At 34.5% G+C, this 19,294-nt stretch overlaps 1 protein-coding gene across 11 annotated transcripts in view; it reads left to right on the forward strand.

The window, feature by feature from the left end:
• SWT1 (SWT1 RNA endoribonuclease homolog) overlaps window positions 1-19,294 on the forward strand; it is a 113,006-nt gene that overhangs the window by 21,205 nt on the left and 72,507 nt on the right. For 9 of the 11 annotated variants that reach the window (XR_002182498.2, XM_019976679.2, XM_019976671.2 and 6 more), the window contains 5 exons: window positions 2,694-2,753; window positions 4,117-4,261; window positions 5,174-5,275; window positions 5,657-5,845; window positions 14,675-14,768. Coding sequence is in view for 10 of the 11 variants with exons in the window: in XM_019976679.2 (XP_019832238.2) it covers window positions 2,694-2,753; window positions 4,117-4,261; window positions 5,174-5,275; window positions 5,657-5,845; window positions 14,675-14,768 (590 nt within the window). In the remaining variant the exon portion in view is untranslated. The remainder of the gene's footprint in view (window positions 1-2,693; window positions 2,754-4,116; window positions 4,262-5,173; window positions 5,276-5,656; window positions 5,846-14,674; window positions 14,769-19,294) is intronic. The other 2 variants (XM_019976673.2, XM_019976672.2) reach the window with 2 other exon arrangements.

Raw genomic sequence — 19,294 nt, forward strand, 5'->3', positions numbered from 1 at the left:
TTTAGAATTATTACAAAAACCAAATGAGGTACATAGCATGAATATAAGTTGTAGGGGAAGCAATTTTTGCATGATTACTTTTCAATTATTGGAATTAAAACTCTTTATATTCCTTTGATAGAAGTCTTATCTGACTGAAAGTCATTTAGACACAGGAGAAGCAAGTAAATATTGTTCTTATCTTGAATATGTTATCGTTAACATTATTAGTGACAGTAGCTAATCATTTCAATATTATATTTGTTTTCCTCATAAATTCCTCAATGGATAATTGTCTTCCTGAAATAATGAGTTTACAAAGAAGTAATTGTGTTTTTTTGTATTCAGTGATCCTGTTATGCTTTCCTAGAAGAAAGTGACTTCTTTTTTTCCCTAGGCTTATAGTTCTTTGTTACCTTTTTCAGTCTGCATTCTCCCCTCACCATTGTGAACTAATGTTCTAGAGATTTATTGTTTATAGGCCACTTTTATAAATAGTATCCCACTTAATTCTTATGAGTCTCTGGGGTAGAAATTCATCAGTTTATCTAAATGTTAATTAAAGGTACCTATTATGTATTAGGCATTTAGAGTTTGAATAAGACGCTTTTACCCTCAAGAAGTTCCCAGAGAGGTAAATGTTCAGATACAGTGAAGAAAATATTAACGCCTTGGGAATTTGGCTGGTGTTAGTATAAATTTGGAAGTGAGTTAAGGAAGGGCTCATTAAGATATTCTTAAGAGATTCTCTTAAGCTTGGAGATTCTTAAGCTTGGTGTTGAAAAGCGTGTAGAGCAAAGAATGGAAGTGTTGTCCTGCCGGGGAAATGATCGGTTGTGTAGTGGCCCAGAGTTGTGAAATGGCATGGACGAGCATACGTGAGCACTTACACTGTTCAGTTTGACTTGAGATGTGTTGAGAATCTATATGAGAGGAAGTTGGAGAGGAAGCCAGGGTCTAGGCAATGGATTCTTTTATCTCTTCTGGGAAAGACTGTTTTTCATGTTGTAGATAGGACAGAGCCACTGAATAATCAGGTTTTTAGTTTGGAATCACTCCAGCAAATAAAGCCATTTATACCATCATTGGTGTTACTCCCTTTTGTCATCTCCAGGGAAGGCTTTATCCCAATCCATGGACTTAATAAAACATGGAAGGGGGAAGGCAAAGTTAAATGCCCTCTAAGACCTTCTTTTATAATAAGGATTTGAAGTTGATAGAAAGTTTTTTGAAATCACTAAAAGTGACTTGTCAAAGAGAGTGAAGGGTGGTAGTGATCCAAGTAAAAGAATGAAAAGACTTTGAATGTCAGAAGTTGCAGGAAGTTCTATAATAATCTCTAGCTTGGTTGGCACTCCTTAGCTGAAGAGACTCTAAAGTTCTAGTGAGATTTGAAGTCAGGTGGAGAAAGCATTATAGAACCCAGGGTCATGGGAGAGTACGGCTGTAATGGGCCTACGTGTGTGATGTGCGTGGTATTGTATTGTGTGAAGATTGATACTGGAAAGTTAGGGTAGAAGCTCAATTCCCAAAGCAACATAGGATATACTTTTTTAAAGAGAGTCTGCAGTTTATATCCAGCTTCTTATAAAATACATGTGTGTTTGGTGTTATCGTGGAGAATTCTTAGAAGATGATTTGGTTTAGTAGAGGCTTAGTCAAGTTCCTTGTCACCTGTATGTAGGATTGGGTAAGTCTCAGCCGCTCACCTGAAGTGCCAGGGAAAAACTGAAATTAGAGAGATCAGTCTTTGCTGGGAGACAAAAAATAAAACACCCATACATTTTCAGTCTTTCCCGCCCTCAGCCATACACTAATCTTCAAGTTTCTTTTGTTGTTTTGTCATGTCACTTTTAGAAATGGTTTGTTTACTCATGGATGAAAATTTCCCACCACCAAGGCCCAGTATTCTTTTTATCTTTGCCATGGTTACTTCTGTTTCTTAAGGTGGCATGTTTTGTTCTTAGAATATGAGTATTTTTAGGGAGGCATGTATATGAATGAGTCAATCTTAATTTCTACTATGTTTCATGACTTAATAGAAGGAAACTTTTCTATTCTAGGGACAGTTTTTCATCTGGGGCAGTTTTGCCTCTTAGTGGGTATTTGGCAACTGATTTGATGGAGATTTTTTTTTTTTCAGTTCATTGTTTTTCTTTTTATTGCATTTATTGAAGTATGTACCCCCAAACAACATAGCTTACTGGGATGTAAACTGAAATATAGATAATTTTCTCTTCAACTCCATTTACATCAAATTCTGTCTCTGTTATAACACTGAAATTGCTTGGGCAAAGGGATGGAGACATTTTTGATTGTCAAGGATGGGAGGGAGGTAGGTATCTAGTGAGTAAAGGGAAGAGATACTTCTAAACATCCTACAGTGCGGAGAACAACCCCAAATGCTTTGTGTTTTATTTAAAGAAGACTTTAAAACCATGTTGATTGCTTTTTATTTGTGACAGTGATACTTTGGTGTCTTCTGGATCAGTGCCCCTTGATAGAAGAAAGGTTTCTCACCTCTGCTCTAAAGTTAGATTCTGCTTTAATTTCTTTACATTATAATACATTAGGGAACTACCCTGAAGTGAGAAGAGTATTAACCCCACAAACAAAGAATCATCTGATCCCGAATGTCAGTAGTGCCATAGCTGAAAAACCTTATTCTAGGTGTATGCTTCTTAACTAATTAATAAAATTACTTTTCATTTCAGAGTTTTGAAGCACCATGTTCTTCAGTGTCACTTGAAAGTATTCAAGATACAGATCAAGAGGTTACTGATATATTTGTTTACTGTCAATATTTTTAATGACATTAAGACAGGGGATTTCTATTTTAATAAAAAATAATGACGATAAAAACTTTTATAGTATGAAAATAACACTGATGTCTGTACTTAATTCAGTATATAAGTATTTATGAAGTCCTGAAAAATTCTTTGGAAAAGTATTTCCATTTATTCAATCACCTTTTGGCCTTTTTTTTCTAATAAGCTAATTTGTTTTGAATAAAAAGTGTGGAGCCTACGCTCACAATATTAATTTTAATTTAATGTTATGTTTTTGCATGCTTATGCCTCAGCTTGCCAAAATACAGTATAATATTAATATTTTTGCCTCATTTTTCTAATTAGCAATAAGATGAAAGTGTTCAGTGAAAATGAAAACACATACATATTTATTTTTTGCCTGTTGCTTCATTTCTCAGCTAGAATCTTCTGGTCAAACCTAATAGAAGTATTGCAAGTAATTTTATGTTCCCTGCTTCTAAATTAAAATTAGATTCACAGAACACTTTGGGTTTTTCTATTTAAAGGAAACTTTAAAACCATGTTGATTGCTTTTTATTTGTGACAGTCAGTTATATTTTTATGTCTTCTGGGTCTGTGCCCCTTGATAGAAAAAAGATTTTTCACCTCTGCTCTAAAATTAGGCTATACTTTAATTTCTTTACATTATAATACATCAGGGAACTACTTCCCTGAAATGAAGAGTATAAAGATCTGGATTTCAGTTTCTGATAGTTAATTAACAATCTTAGAAATTAGGAAGAGTGCTGATCATCCAGACAAAAACATACTTGGCTCTTAAAGTACTTTGAAGTGAGAATGTAAATGAGAATTAACTTATTTCAGAGAATTAACTTATTATCTCTTATGTATTAGACCCTATGTGAGGTTTTTCATGTTATTTCACTTAATCCTTACAAAAAGTATTAAAAGGATACAAATATTTACCATTCCTATTGTGCAGATAAACTGAGACCCATGGTGGTTAAATAATTCGCCTAAGGTTGTAGTAAGAAAAAGAGAAGAGCCATTTTATTTTTTTTAAAGAGCTTAAAAAAATTTTTTTTGACTATGGTTGATTTGCAATGTTATGTTAGTTTCAGGTGTATAGCAAAGTTGATTTAGTTATAGATATACATATATCTTCTATTTCAAATTCTTTTCCTGTAAACCTTGTAAATGTTTATAAATCTGTGGGGTTTTTTTACCATGTGGCTTCCATATTTTTGTAAAATTTTTGCTTTCCACAGACTATCTCATATTAAGTGAATTAAGAATTAATTGCTTTCTTATTAATCTGAAGAGAAAATAATTCAAAATATTGTTTTGCGGGTCTTTTGCAATTTAGATGCAGATAGTAGAAGAGCTTCATGCTGCTCGTGTGGGAAAAAGCATGGATTTACCTGTGGTTCCACCTTCAGGAGAGTTAATGAGTATGGAAATTGACGTGGTAGAAGATGATATACATTCCTCTGCTGGTATACCCTTTATGTGTATGACTGTGTTTGCGATCTCCTGTGTTTTCTCAATGTTCAATTTTTATAATATTTAGGTGAAAGTGTTAAAATGTGCTCATTTGAAATAATAAAATATGCTATATTTCTTTCAGCTATAGGAATCAGGTCTAAGATTTGTGTTATCATTTGCTTTATGTATCTCACATTATTAGGCAGTTAGAAATATTTTCTTTCTTTTTTTTTGCCCAAGGACAGTAATCAGAATTATGAGTAGTCTGTTATTCTTGCTCTTAATCATAAATTTTAACAGTTTCAAGTTTGTAAAACACTGATCAGAAACAATGCAGTTTTCTCAAAGGTATTCATGAATTTCTTACTTATATAGTAAAACTGTGATTATTCTTACTCCTGGGAGAACAAAATGATAGATACCCTCCAGAGTATGCTAGTATACAGTTTTGAATTGCATTTATAAAAATAGTAATGCTGCTACATTATGTTCATGTTGCACTTTCCAATTTATTGTTTATCTGTGAATCAGTTCACCTGTTCCTAATATGACCCTAAGAAGTAATAATACTAGTATTATTAGATTTCTTTCTTTTATACATATTTATCTTTTCAGTGTTATTTCACAATATATTAAGATTAGCTTATCATTCCTAACTGGATAACTACCAGTGATAGAGTACAGGGTTCAACAACATAATTACTGCCGTCATAAGTTAGTTTATGATTTAAAAATCTACCCAAAAGTAATATGCAATATTCTACTGGTGGATAATTAATCATTGATTACTGTTCTTTCTCTTAAGAATTGGAGTAAATGTGTTTTTGTTGTTTAAAGGATTGCCTTAAGAATGCTGTCAGAGTTCTATGATAACAAAGTTTTATTTATTATACAAGTGTGTTACAAATGTCAATTCTCACTTTGCTTTTTTCCCCTAGCAAATGCTGCTTCAGACAAAAAGCTTCTAATTGTTATTGACACAAATATTCTGATGAATCATCTCAAATTTGTTAGACTTTTAAAGACAAGAGAAATCCCAGGTATTTATAAAACATACTGACTGATTCTGATTTTCTTATTTAACATTGCTGTGAAGTTTTTACTCCCCATAAACTTACTTTTGTTTGGATATGTTGTTAAGCACAAGCGTGCACAGCATAATCAGCTTAAGTAAAAAGGGGAATAAAAAAGAGCCTTTACTGGTTAATCTAGCTTCTAAACTTATTCTTCTTTGATCTCCTGTAGTATTTATTTTTGTAATGTTCTTTTGACATTTGTATCTGTTTTAAGTTCCTATTTTTATGTATTATCTCTTCATTTAGATTGTGAATTTCTTTAAAACTTTTAATTCTCCTACAGCAGGTCAATTTAGTAGCTTAATACATATTTGTTGACTTATAAGAAATCTTTTTATTTTTTAGGCTTTGACAGTCTTGTGTTAATAATTCCCTGGGTGGTTGTACAAGAGCTGGATCGTATGAAGGCAGGAAAATTACTGAAACATGCCCAGCACAAAGCTATACCTGCAGTTCATTTCATCAATGACAGTCTCAGAAATCAAGATAGAAAGCTATGGGGTCAGTCAATACAACTTGCATCTCAAAAACTTTGTAAGTGTTGTTCTCTCAGGGTGTTCCCTGATTAAGATTTGTTTGGATGCTGACTCATTATTGCAGGGAAATGGTGCAAAACTTAAAACAATACTATAAGTATTGCATTATGAAATGGCAGGACATGGTGATGTTTTGGACTGTTCTATTAGGCTTGTTTTGGAGGTCTTTGATATTTTCTGTTTCTCCTAGACCTTATTGGGAAGGTCTGTGATTTCACAGATAGTGACTATGTAGTTCTGTATGCATAGTTGTCGGTATTACAATACTTGAATCTTTTTTTAAAATACCTTGCTGAGTGATGAGGCCCGTAAGTGATCTGTGTTTCTAATCATCTGCGTACTCAGTTGCTTCAGTTGTGTCTGACTCTGTGCGACCCTGTGAAACTGTAGCCTGCCGTGGGATTCTCCAGGCAAGAATACTGGAGTGAGTTGCCATGCCCTCCTCCAGGGATCTTCCCCACCCAGGGATTGAACCTGTGTCTCCTGCCTTGCAGGTGGATTCGTTTAATTGCTGAGCTACCAGGGAAGCCCCTAATCACCACTACATGCAGTTAATATAATACAGAGAAAGGTCTTGTTTTCCTCTGGTTTGTCAGAACCTATAATAAGGAAGTTTTTTTATAATCAGTTCAGTTCAGTCACCCAGTAGTGTCCGACTCTTTGCGACCCCATGAATTGCAGCATGCCAGGCCTCCCTGTCCATCACCAACTCCTGGAGTTCACTCAAACTCACGTTCATTGAGTCGGTGATGCCATCCAGCCACTCATCCTCTGTCGTCCCCTTTTCCTCCTGCCCCCAATCCCTCCCAGCATCAGGGTTTTTTCCAGTGAGTCAACTCTTCGCATGAGGTGGCCAAAGGACTGGAGTTTCAGCTTTAGCATCATTCCTTCCAAAGACCACCCAGGACTGATCTCCTTTAGAATGGACAGGTTGGATCTCCTTGCAGTCCATGGGACTCTCAAGAGTCTTCTCCAACACCACAGTTCAAAAGCATCAAGTCCTCGGTGCTCAGCTTTCTTCACAGTCCAACTCTCACATCCATACATGACCACTGGAAAAACCATAGCCTTGCCTAGACAGACCTTTGTTGGCAAAGTAGTGTCTCTGCTTTTGAATATGCTATCTAGGTTGGTCATAACTTTCCTTCCAAGGAGTAAGCGTCTTTTAATTTCATGGCTGCAGTCACCATCTGCAGAGATTTTGGAGCCCCAAAAAATAAAGTCTGACACTGTTTCCACTGTTTCCCCATCTATTTCCCATGAAGTGATGGGACCGGATGCCATGATCTTCGTTTTCTGAATGTTGAGCTTTAAGCCAACGTTTTCACTCTCCTCTTTCACCTTCATCAAGAGGCTTTTTAGTTCCTCTTCACTTTCTGCCATAAGGGTGGTGTCATCTGCACATCTGAGGTTATTGATATTTCTCCCGGCAATCTTGATTCCAGCCTGTGTGTCTTCCAGTCCAGCGTTTCTCATGATGTACTCTGCATAGAAGTTAAATAAGCAGGGTGATTTTTTATAATAGAGATCTATAGCTTTTCTCTTGATTTGTTTCCATATTAGTTTGTTGGGTTTTTTTTTTTTTTTTAAGACATTTAAAAATTAGTCTTAGAACCAAAGTGTGTTCTTCATGTTTTGTGTAACTATTTGGTAAAAAAAAATCTTTGTAAAGCAATATAGTTGCCTCTGAAGAGTTTATATTTACATTTAGAGGATATATTTCATTCTTTAAAAACTTTATTCCCAACTCAGAATTATTTGTATATGTAGATGTGTTTTATTTTAAATATCATGAATTTATGTTGTTTGCAAGATGAGTCTAATTATCATATTAATCCTGAGAAGGCTTTTGGCACAGCTGTTTAGTCCTACATCTTTGAAGAAAAAGGGCCTCTACAATTAATTCCCTTATTTATTCCCTTTACAAATAATTATTAGCTCTTAGTATATTCCAGTACAATGCTTATGCATTTTGAGTAGGAACGTCATGTGAAGTTTAAGAGCTTTTAAAGGAAACCACTAAAAAAAAATCATTTATTAGAGTTAAGAAAATACTAAAATATTTTAACACATTATATTAAATTGAATGTTTTACTTTTTTTTTTTTTTTACTTTCTATTATGAAAAACTTCAAATATAGAAGTAGGTAGAATAATACTATGAATCCCTGTGTGCTTTTCACTCATTTTCAATGATTCTCAACATTTTGGCGACAATTTCTTTCATTCCTTTTCTCTCATTTCCTTTTCACCTTTTCTCCCAACTCCTGAAACTCCTGTTGTACTTTGGTATATAGTGCTAACAGATGGGACTTTTTTTTTTCCTTTTTTTTTTTTTTAAATTTTATTTTATTTTTAAACTTTACATAATTGTATTAGTTTTGCCAAATATCAAAATGAATCTGCCACAGGTATACATGTGTTTCCCATCCTGAACCCTCCTCCCTCCTCCCTCCCCATACCATCCCTCTGGGTCGCAGATAGGACTTTTTAAAAAAACAACCACACTATAACAAAACCTCTGTCTAAACCATCATTTCAGTAAACCTCCAATCCTTAAGAAGAGGTGAGAATTTTTTTTACTCGTAATTTTTTTCCTTGTTAGTTGATAAAAATTACATTTTAGTGTATAATTGTATAGATGATGATAGTAATAGACAACACTGGTATGGCCGTTATTCTCCAGACCCTTTTCTAAGTGCTTTACAGCTAATATCTCATTCAAAACTTAGGGTACTTGTGGACCATATTCTTATTAGACCTATTCTGCTGATGAGGAAATTGAGACATAGAGATGTTAAGAACTTGTCCTAGATGGAATATCTATTCCTTCAATAGATTGAGTTTGAGACTTATTTTAGAAGAACTAATAGATATTTTGGCCACATTTATTATTTATAGATACTTGATATGTGTCTTTTGACTTTTTAATTTTTATGTGCTTCTTTTGATGCTTTTACTTCTTCAGTCTATGCTTTTAGGATTATTAAGGAGGATAAATCATAGTAGTGGTCTCAAACTTCTGTGCTGCTTCAGTTTCTGGGCCTTCCTGGAAAGCCATACTTCCCTTTAATGCTTCAATTTGATACTATCTGGTCTTAATTTTGCTAAATTGTGCTTTTAGTTACAAGGTTGTAGATTAGTCTTTATAGATTATTTGTGTAATTGTCTTTGTCAGATAAATCCTTTATATATCATTGTTATCTGTCAAAGTGATTGTTTGAAACATTGTTTATATAAAATCTAATGCACTTAATATATTTATTCTGTTGATAATGATTTTATGATCTCCTTTAGAAATATCCTTAGTCATTTTTATCATAGTAAAATTATATTTTACATTCTAATGATGAATTGAAACTTATAAAAAATTTAATTCAGGATTTTTGAATAAAATCAAAATACTTGTTTGGAGAAAAGCAAGAACAAAACAGTCTTTAATTATGCTTTGCATCTGTCGAGTACATTTGCCACTAACTCTAATAATTGCGTATATAGATGTATTATTTTGTTTTATGTAATCATTGAGTATTATAACTGTATTTTTTTTAGACAGGAATTTTCCATCAAAAAAAGAAAAATGCCACAAATTGAATGAAAATAGTCTGTTATTAATAAATAGACTTAGTTGAACATAATTTTAGTGTTGTCCTTACTCTTTTCAAAATTGTACTTATTTAATATAGTATGCATTACGATGAGAATAGGATTTGAAATCTGATTGACCTGAGTTTTTTGAGCTGACCTGGAGAAAGTTAAACGTGAGGAAACTGAGTAAATAAAATGGGGGGAAATGACCCCCGGCTGAAAATATGGTCTGAAGATTGGTTGAGCTAATTGTATTAAAGTGCTTAATGGTTTAATGTTTGGAATAAGTGGTAAGTCTTGTGAGTCCTCTTACATGAGAAAGTTATACAGATGGTTTAGAAAAACTAAATTTCCCTAATGGACAAAGATTATTAATAGGTAATTCACAAAAGAAGAAATACATCTAGTCAGCCTTTTTTGTTCAAGGTAAATATTTTCCTGTTTACTGTTTTAAATATTGTTAACTGCTTATGTGTAAAAATTTTTAGTTTATATTTTTTGCATTTTCCCTTTTTATTTTTATTGTTCCTAAATTTAGAATGATACTTCTTCCCAGCACTTGATAGGAACACAGCACTCAGTGCATAGGGAATATGAATTAGTAACTTTTAAGAGAGCAATTTATCAGTGTTTATACAAAGCCTATGGAGATGATTTGTCTTTCTTGCAATTATTCTAAAGAAATAATCAGAGGTCAGTGATTTATATAATTAGTGTTCATCATAGCATGATTTATACAGCAAAAAATTTGAAACAGTCTTGACAGTTGGAGATGTTACATATAATCCTGTAGCCAAATGAGAGAATACTAATTTTGAAAAATGTTATCATGTGATATTAAACAGAATAATATTTAAAAGAATATAAACTACAATCCTAAATTTCTTAGATTAATTCAGGCAAAGAAAGACAAATATCATGTGTCACTTACATATGTAAGCTAAAAAGTAATACCAAAAACCATCTAGAAATTTGTCTCACAGTTCTGAAGACTGGAAGTCTGGAATCAGGGTGTTAGCAGGATTATTTCCTTCTGACATCTATCAGAGAAACATCTGTTCCAGACTGCCTTCTTGGCTTGTAAATGGCCATTTTCTCCTTATTGCTCTTCATATCCTCTTCTCTCTACTCATGTCTGGTTCCAGATTTCCCCTGTTTAGTTAGAATATCAGTCCTATTGGGTTAGTTCAGTTCAGTCGCTCAGTGTGTCCAACTCTTTGTGACCCCATGAACCACAGCACGCCAGGCCTCCCTGTCCATCACCAACTCCCGGAGACCACCCAGACCCATGTCCGTTGAGTCAGTGATGCCATCCAACCATCTCATCCTTTGTTGTCCCCTTCTCCTCCTGCCCTCAATCTTTCCCAGCATCAGGGTCCTTTCAAATGAATCAGCTCTTCTCATCAGGTGGCCAAAGTATTGGAGTTTCAGCTTCAACAGCAGTCCTTCCAATGAACACCCGGGACTGATCTCCTTTAGGATGGACTTGTTGAATCTCCTTGCAGTCCAAAGGACTCTCAAGAGTCTTCTCCAACACCACAGTTCAAAAGCATCAATTCTTCGGCACTCAGCTTTCTTTATAGTCCAACTCTCACATCCATACATGACCACTGGAAAAACCATAGCCTTGACTAGATGGACCTTTGTTAGCAAAGTAATGTTTCTGCTTTTTAATATGCTGTCTAGGTTGGTCATAATGTTCCTTCCAAGGAGTAAGTGTCTTTTATTTTTTTTTTTTTTTTTTTTTAGTTTTCTTTTTTTTTTTTTCTCTAATTTTATTTTATTTTTTAAACTTTACATAATTGTATTAGTTTTGCCAAATATCAAAATGAATCCGCCACAGGTATACATGTGCTCCCCATCCCGAACCCTCCTCCCTCCTCCCTCCCAGGAGTAAGTGTCTTTTAATTTCAAGGCTGCAGTCACCATCTGTGCTGATTTTGGAGCCCAGAAAAATAAAGTCAGCCACTGTTACCACATCTATTTGCCATGAAGTGATGGGACCGGATGCCATGATCTTCGTTTTCTGACTGTTGAGCTTTAAGCCAACGTTTTCACTCTCCTCTTTCACTTTCATCAAGAGGCTCTCTAGTTCTTCTTCACTTTCTGCCATAAGGGTGGTATCATCTGCATATCTGAGGTTATTGATATTTCTCCCGGCAATCTTGATTCCAGCTTGTGCTTCCTCCAGCCCAGCGTTTCTCATGATGTACTCTGCATCAGTTCAGTTCAGTTCAGTCGCTCAGTCGTGTCCGACTCTGCGACCCCATGAATCGCAGCACACCAGGCCTCCCTGTCCATCACCAACTTCCGGAGTTCACTCAAACTTACGTCTGTCGAGTTGGTGATGCCATCCAGCCATCTCATCCTCTGTCGTCCCCTTCTCCTCCTGCCCCCAATCCCTACTCTGCATATATAAGTTAAATAAGCAGGGTGACAGTATGCAGCCTTGATGTTCTCCTTTTCCTATTTGGAACCAGTCTGTTGTTCCATGTCCAGTTCTAACTGTTGCTTCCTGACCTGCATACAGATTTCTCAAGAGGCAGGTCAAGTGGTCTGTTATTCCCGTCTCTTTCAGAATTTTCCACAGTTTATTGTTATCCATGCAGTCAAAGGCTTTGGCATAGTCAGTAAAGCAGAAATAGATGTTTTTCTGGAACTCTCTTGCTTTTTCAGTGCTCCAGCGGATGTTGGCAATTTGATCTCTGGTTCCTCTGCCTTTTCTAAAAACAGCTTGAACATCTGGAAGTTCACGGTTCATGTATTGCTGAAGCCTGGCTTGGAGAATTTTAAGCATCACTTTACTAGCATGTGAGATGAGTGCAATTGTGGGGTAGTTTGAGCATTCTTTGGCAGTGCCTTTCTTTGGGATTGGAATGAAAACTGACATTTTCCAGTCCTGTGGCCACTGCTGAGTTTTCCAAATTTGCTGGTATATTGAGTGCAGCACTTTCACAGCATCATCTTTCAGGATTTGAAATAGCTCAACTGGAATTCCATCACCTCCACTAGCTTTGTTCGTAGTGATGCTTTCTAAGGCCCACTTGGATGTCTGGCTCTAGGTGAGTGATCACACCATCGTAATTATCTGGATTGTGAAGATCTTTTTTGTACAGTTCTTCTGTGTATTCTTGCCACGTCTTCTTAATATCTTCTGCTTCTGTTAGGTCTCTACCATTTCTGTCCTTTTTTGAGCCCATCTTTGCATGAAATGTTCCCTTGGTATCTCTAATTTTCTTGAAGAGATCTTTAGTCTTTCCCGTTCTCTTGTTTTCCTCTGTTTCTTTGCGTTGATCGCTGACACTAATGAACTCATTTTAACTTGCAAAACACCAAAAATAGGATTTAAAAGAGTATAGATTACAATCCCAAGTTCCTTAGATTGTGCATATATACTTAGAGATATATTGAGCTGATGAAATTATGAGATATTTTAGTTTTCTTTATATTTTCGGAATTTTTCAGATTTTCTATAATTATTTATTTTTATTTTTAGGTAAAAATAAGGTTATCTGATACCTGCTACACCAGACATTTGTTCCATCATTTTTATATTTTCTTTTATTACATTTTTGTTGAATCATTACTTGCAGGATATTTGTATTAGACACTGTTCTAACTGTTGAGGCTGCAGCAGTGAATGAGACATACAAAGCCTGCTGTTGAGAAACTTTAATTCTATTACTATGCTAAATATCATATTAACTGTAATTTATACAGTTAAGCAATTTGCCCATTATTGCATGTCCAGTAAGTGGGAAAGCAAGAATTCAAACCCAGGTTATCTGGTTCCAGTGTCTTTGTTCATTTTTGAACAGTTCCTGAGCAAGTACTCAAAAATATTTTTTGGTAAAAATATTTATGAATATTCTTATAATTTTAGGTATACCTTCTGGGCCTGTGTATTCTATAAAAAAGTGACAGAACAAGTAATCATGAACTTTGATACCTTTAGAGAAGTGTACTTACTGTATGCTCTAAACCTCCTTTGATTGGTCAAATTGAGTTGCTAAAGTTAACCACTGATTTTGAGCTGCCCATTTTGCATTATTGTGATATTTACTTTGTGAGCTAAAAGCAGGAAAATTGGCTGTTGTAATATATGTCTGTCTGGCTTACTGGTTGTCTGATTAAAGAACTGAATCGTATGTCTCTCAGGTTCATGCTATGAGATCAGTTGAGTTTTGTCTAGACTTCGCCAAGAGATCATGAGGCCCCAAAGAGTTTGTCTTTTGACAAGCATAGGGACCTGGTGCAGCTTAGACCTTAGAAAAATGTTTATTGCATGTGTGAATGAGTTTTCTAATTTGAAAGTTTAGAGGAATCAGTGATATAGGCTAAAAGTTGAGGGGAGAAAAAGGTTATAATCTGGGAAAAAAGTTAAGGCTCACTGGGCAGCATGTCTTGACTTTTAGTGTGTAAGAGACTTGCCAAGGGCTTAAATCAGTCTTTGGATCCAGGCTTCAAAGATTCTTATCCATAAATGGGTCTGGGGTGTGGTGCTTCTTTCTATATTATTAATAAGTACCCCAGGGATTTCTGAGGCAGGTAGTGTAAGGACTTATAAAAATGATATCTTTAGTCCTCTTTCTACATATTACATTCTTTTCATACACACACACAACTTATTACATGCTCTAAGACTTGGAGAATACCAGAGGACACTATATCAGCTACATACTAACATTTGTTAGAAATTAGTTTTTGTATTCTCTTCCTAGTGCCCATGTTGTCTTCTTCTGTACATCTCTCTCTAAATGTTATTGCTTAGAGGTTAAGAAAAAGCAGACACATGAAAGTGGTTCTGTTGCTGGTAGAACAATTGCTGATTATTTTACTGACCTCTTTTAAGTTAATATGAAACAAAATATAATCATATAATTTGCTTAAAATCTCTTAAGTGACTGAACTGAGACTAGAATTCATAGCTTTTGGTTTCTAGTATGGCATTTTAACCTACTGATCACATTTCTTTCCTTCGGGTTTATTAATAGGCATATTCTCTTCTGTTTTAGTAAACTGTCAATTTAATAAACTATCAGTTAATTAAACCCATAAATATATGAATTCTAGATCCAGAATTTTCAGGTCATTGTTTTTGTTGTGTTTTATCTTCCTCCTCTTATTTAAAAAGTTTTCTTTGTTTTAGATGATTCAATTTGTAAATATGGCCTAAATTGTTTATACAGTTCCCAGATTTTGAGTGTGCTTATTGATTGTTGCTTTTGCTGAATTCGCAGATGGATTGAGTGATGAGAACAATGATGATCGTGTATTAAAATGCTGTCTTCAGTACCAAGAACTATTCCCTTGTTCTCTTGTTATTTTGTGCACGTGAGTTTCATATTCATTTTACTTTTTTTTAAAATAGCAATTTCTATTAAAGAATTTTTAAAAATCATACTGTAATGACCATACCAAGGATCAAAAACATATATAATATTCTAAATCTCCCAGTAAATATATTCAGTTATATCTCACATTCTTATAATGTGCAAACTATAGAGGAATGAGATTTGAATCTCATGAAGTTTCATTTCAACTTAAGTTATATGATATTCAGAAAACTTTTGAAAAAGCAAGGGAGAGTCAATTTAATATCCCAGTAAAATAGTTCGAAATGAAAATCTACATTTTGGTTATGAGGCAGGAGGGTTAATTAATTTATTTGTTGGGAAAGGCTAATGTATGTTGCAGTTATATCCTGAGTGCCTGTAACAGAGTTAGAGTTGAAATTCTGGGTCTACCACTTACCAGCTTTGTGACCTTGGAAAGCTGCTTAATGTTTCTTTATGTGTTTCCTTATGTGTGAAGCATAGGGAGAATAATAATACCTGCATTTATGAGGATATTGTGAGTATTTAATCAGAAAAAGTATGCATATAGGACTTGGAAGAGTGCCTCATACATAAAATTATCTCAGTAAGAGTTTTTCCTCCTTCTCCTGTCCTCATTCCATTCCATTCCTCCATTCCCAACTAATATATTAATAAGTTAGTTCTAAGGTAAATGTAGCAAATTTTATTTGCCAAACTGTATTTATCATGTATGAGAAAAGGCTCTATAGGAACTGGTAAGAGCAATTTTAATTTGTAGTTTTAGTCTGAATTGTATTCACTTCAGAATGGGGTTTTTAGAGTTTCATGATCATGCCAAAATTCTCTGAAATGAAGTGATTATGGAAATGAATAGCTCTTAGATTTTTCTTGTAAGAGGCTTGCCAATTATCATTTTAGCTGTGTTCAAAGATAAAGTTATTTTTTTTTTTATTTTAAAAGAAACAGATTTCTATCTCTACCTTCATGTGTCCTATTAATCTAGGACATAATATATCATCCTGGAGTTTGTTGAAGGCTGAAATAGATTTAGTAATATGTTAATGGTTTTGAATTTGAGATAAGCTAAAATTGAGAGAGAATTGTTATTTTTTTGTTCCACTTAGAATGAAAATTAAATTGGTGAGATTTAATCAATTCTCCATTATTTCTGCAGTCACTGTTCTGGAATGAACAGATGTTAACAGTTTTTAATGAAATGAAAGTTTGTGGTCAAACTTTTACCTCTGGCATTGTCATGTTCCAGACAAGCCTTTTTTGTTTTTTCCGTTAAGTGTGATAATCATACTTACTGTGTAAGTCAGACATACTTAATGTGAGGATATATTTTTACTACTTTAAGGGATGATGAGATGATTAACATTAATATTAATAATGGCAGTGATAAGAGAAACCATCTATAAATACTACAAACTGTATCTCATTCTAAGTGCTTTACTCACATTTTTAATCTTAAGTATGTGCCAGCAACATCCAGTTAGTATTTCCAGTCCACATCTCTCTTCTAAACTCTAGACTAATATATTCATCTACTTATTTGATATCTGTTTGGATGTCTCATAGACATCTGAAACCTGCCCTCTCCAAAAATGAACTCCTAATCTTTCCTTCTAAACTGTTCTCCATTTGAATAAAAAAAGGCCATCTTCTACCCATTTTGCTAAAGCCAGAAACCTTGGAGACATTTTTTATTTCTGCCTTTCCTTTATTATCTTTAGTCAGGCAAATACTGACTCTGCCACCATCCTATGTCAAGTGATGTTATTTTTCCTCTTCCTTTTCTTCTCTAAGATCCATTATGCTCTCTACTTCCATATTCTCCTTCATTTATTTTTCAAAAAAATAATAATGGTATTTTTAACTTTTAAAAAGTTTTGTTATGAAGAATTTCAACAACATTCAAAGTGAAGAAGAGTTAATAAACTCCTAAGTACCCAGCTACAATAATTATCAAGTTTCTACAATTCTGCTGCTAAGTCACGTCAGTCGTGTCCGACTCTGTGCAACCCCATAGATGGCAGCCCACCAGGCTCCGCCATCCCTGGGATCCTCCAGGCAAGAACACTGGAGTGGGTTGCCATTTCCTTCTCCAATGCATGAAAGTGAAAAGTGAAAGTGAAGTCGCTCAGTCATGTCCAACTCAGTGACCCCATGGACTGAAGCCTACCAAGCTCCTCCATCCATGGGATTTTCCAGGCAAGAGTACTGGAGTGGGGTACCATTGCCTTCTCCAGTTCTATTACCTTATTATTTCCATCTACTCCCTGTCTTACGATATGATACAGTTCTTTTTATATTGAGGGAAGCTGTATAATGTTAAAAGGCCCAAATCTTAACTACACAGTGTGACAATGGATACTCTGGTTGTAGCCCCACATCCCTCTTGATACATAGAACACTTCCATTATCCCAGAAAATGTGCTTATGCCCGTTTTGTGCCCTTTTTCTAGTTTCTTAAGGTGGAAGCTAAGATAATTTATTTGAGACTTCTGTAAATTTCCCTTTAAGCACTGCCTTAGCTGCTTTTCACAAATTTTGATACATTTTTTAAAATTCAATTTAATATGCTTTATAATTTGAATTCCTGGTGGTCCGGTCTAGTGGTTAAGACTCAGTGCTTTCCCTGTTGGGGCTGGGGTTTGATCCCTTGTAGGGGAGCTAATCCTGCAAGCCATGGTGCAGCCAAAAAATAAATTAAAGAAAATAATGTTTTATAATTTCCCTCATGATTTCCTTTTGACCCACAGGTTTTTTTAGATATTTGGTGCAGTTAACTCCAAATATTTGCAAATTTTCCAGTATCTTCTTGTTATTGATTATACTTCAATTGTTATATGACTTGAGAACATAATTTACATGATTTCTGTTCCTTTAAATTTGTTAAACGTGGTTTTATGCCCATGAATAAAATCTTGGTGAATGTTTTATGTGCTCTTAAGAAGAATTTATTCTGCTCTTGTGGGTCGAGTATTCTATAAATTTCATATAGGCCAAGTTTGTTGATAGTGTTGTTTAGGTCTTCTGTAACCTTAGTATTAATAATCTGTCTACTTATTTTATGATTACTGAGAGAAGAGTCTTAAATTTCCCAACTGTAATTTACTGGTTTGTTTGCTTCTCCTTTCCATTCTGTTTGTTTTACTTCATGAATTATGAAGCTCTGTTGTCAGAGGCATACACATTTAGGATAGTCTTCTTGGAGAATTGACACCTTTCTCACTATCTAATCACTGTCTTTGTTCCTGATAATATTCCTGATTCTGAAGTGTCCTTTGTTTAATATTAATATTACTATTCCAGTGTTGTTTGCTTTGTATTTATAATATATATATTTTTCATCCATTTACTTTTAACCTATCTATATATTAAAGTATTTTGTAGATAGCATATAATTGATACTTTCCTTTTTTCCATTCTGACAATTTCTGTCTGATGAATTTCTACTATTCACATTTAATTGGTTGGATCAGAATCTACCATTTTGCTAATTATTTTTTATTTGTTCAGGTATTCTTTTCTTCCTTTTCCTCCCCCCACCCCCCTTGGATTAACTATGGTGCCATTTTATCTCCATTATTGACTTTGTACCTTTTTGAAAAAAACTTTATAATGGTTGCCTTAGTGTTTATAATATACATCTTTACTTGATCAAAGTCTGTCTTTAAATAACACTATGTTGCTTCATGTGTAGTATAAGTATTTTAATGTGCTTTGAATTTCTCCCCCATCCATTTTGCTATCATTATTACATATTTTACTTTTACAGAAACAATAGCACAGTACTTTGTAATGTTTTTGCTTCACTCATTTGTCATTTAAAGGAATTAAAAATAAGAAAGTGAATGTTTTTACCTTGCATTCCATTTTTAGCATTCTTTATTTCTTTTTCTGAATCCAAGTTTCTGTCTGGTGCCAGATTTCTGGTCATATTCCTTTTGCCTAAACAACTTTGACATGTGTGAGTATGTTGGCAGTGAATTTTCTGGTTTTGTTTGTCTGATAGTGTGTTTATTTCTCATTTATTTCTGAAGTATATTTTTACTGGATATGCAATTCTTGATTGATTTGTTTTTTCTGTTTCTTTGAGTATTTTAAAGGTATCACTGCATTTTCTTCTAACTTGTTTGATTTCTGATGAGAGGTCTGCTGTAAATATTTTCTTCCTCTGTGTGTAATGTTCTTTTGGTCTTTTTTTTCCCCCTCTCATTGCTTTCAAGATTTTTTGTCTTTTTTTTTTTTTTTTTTTTTAGTAGTTTGTTTTTAGCATTCTTTAGCAGATATACCCACTCCAGTGTTCTTGCCTGGAGAATCCCAGGGATGGGGGAGCGTGGTGGGCTACCATCTATGGGGTTGCACAGAGTTGGACACGACTGAAGCGACTTAGCAGCAGCAGCAGATGTACCACGTGTTTGTGTGTATGTTTGTGATCCAAGCATGCATGCTCAGTTGCTCAGACATGTCCAACCCCTCGTGACACTGTGGATTGTAGCCTGCCTGGTTCCTCTGTCCATGGGATTTTCCAGG

The sequence above is a fragment of the Bos indicus genome, chromosome 16 (genome assembly GCF_029378745.1).
Source record: "Bos indicus isolate NIAB-ARS_2022 breed Sahiwal x Tharparkar chromosome 16, NIAB-ARS_B.indTharparkar_mat_pri_1.0, whole genome shotgun sequence".
Lineage (NCBI taxonomy): Eukaryota > Metazoa > Chordata > Mammalia > Artiodactyla > Bovidae > Bos > Bos indicus.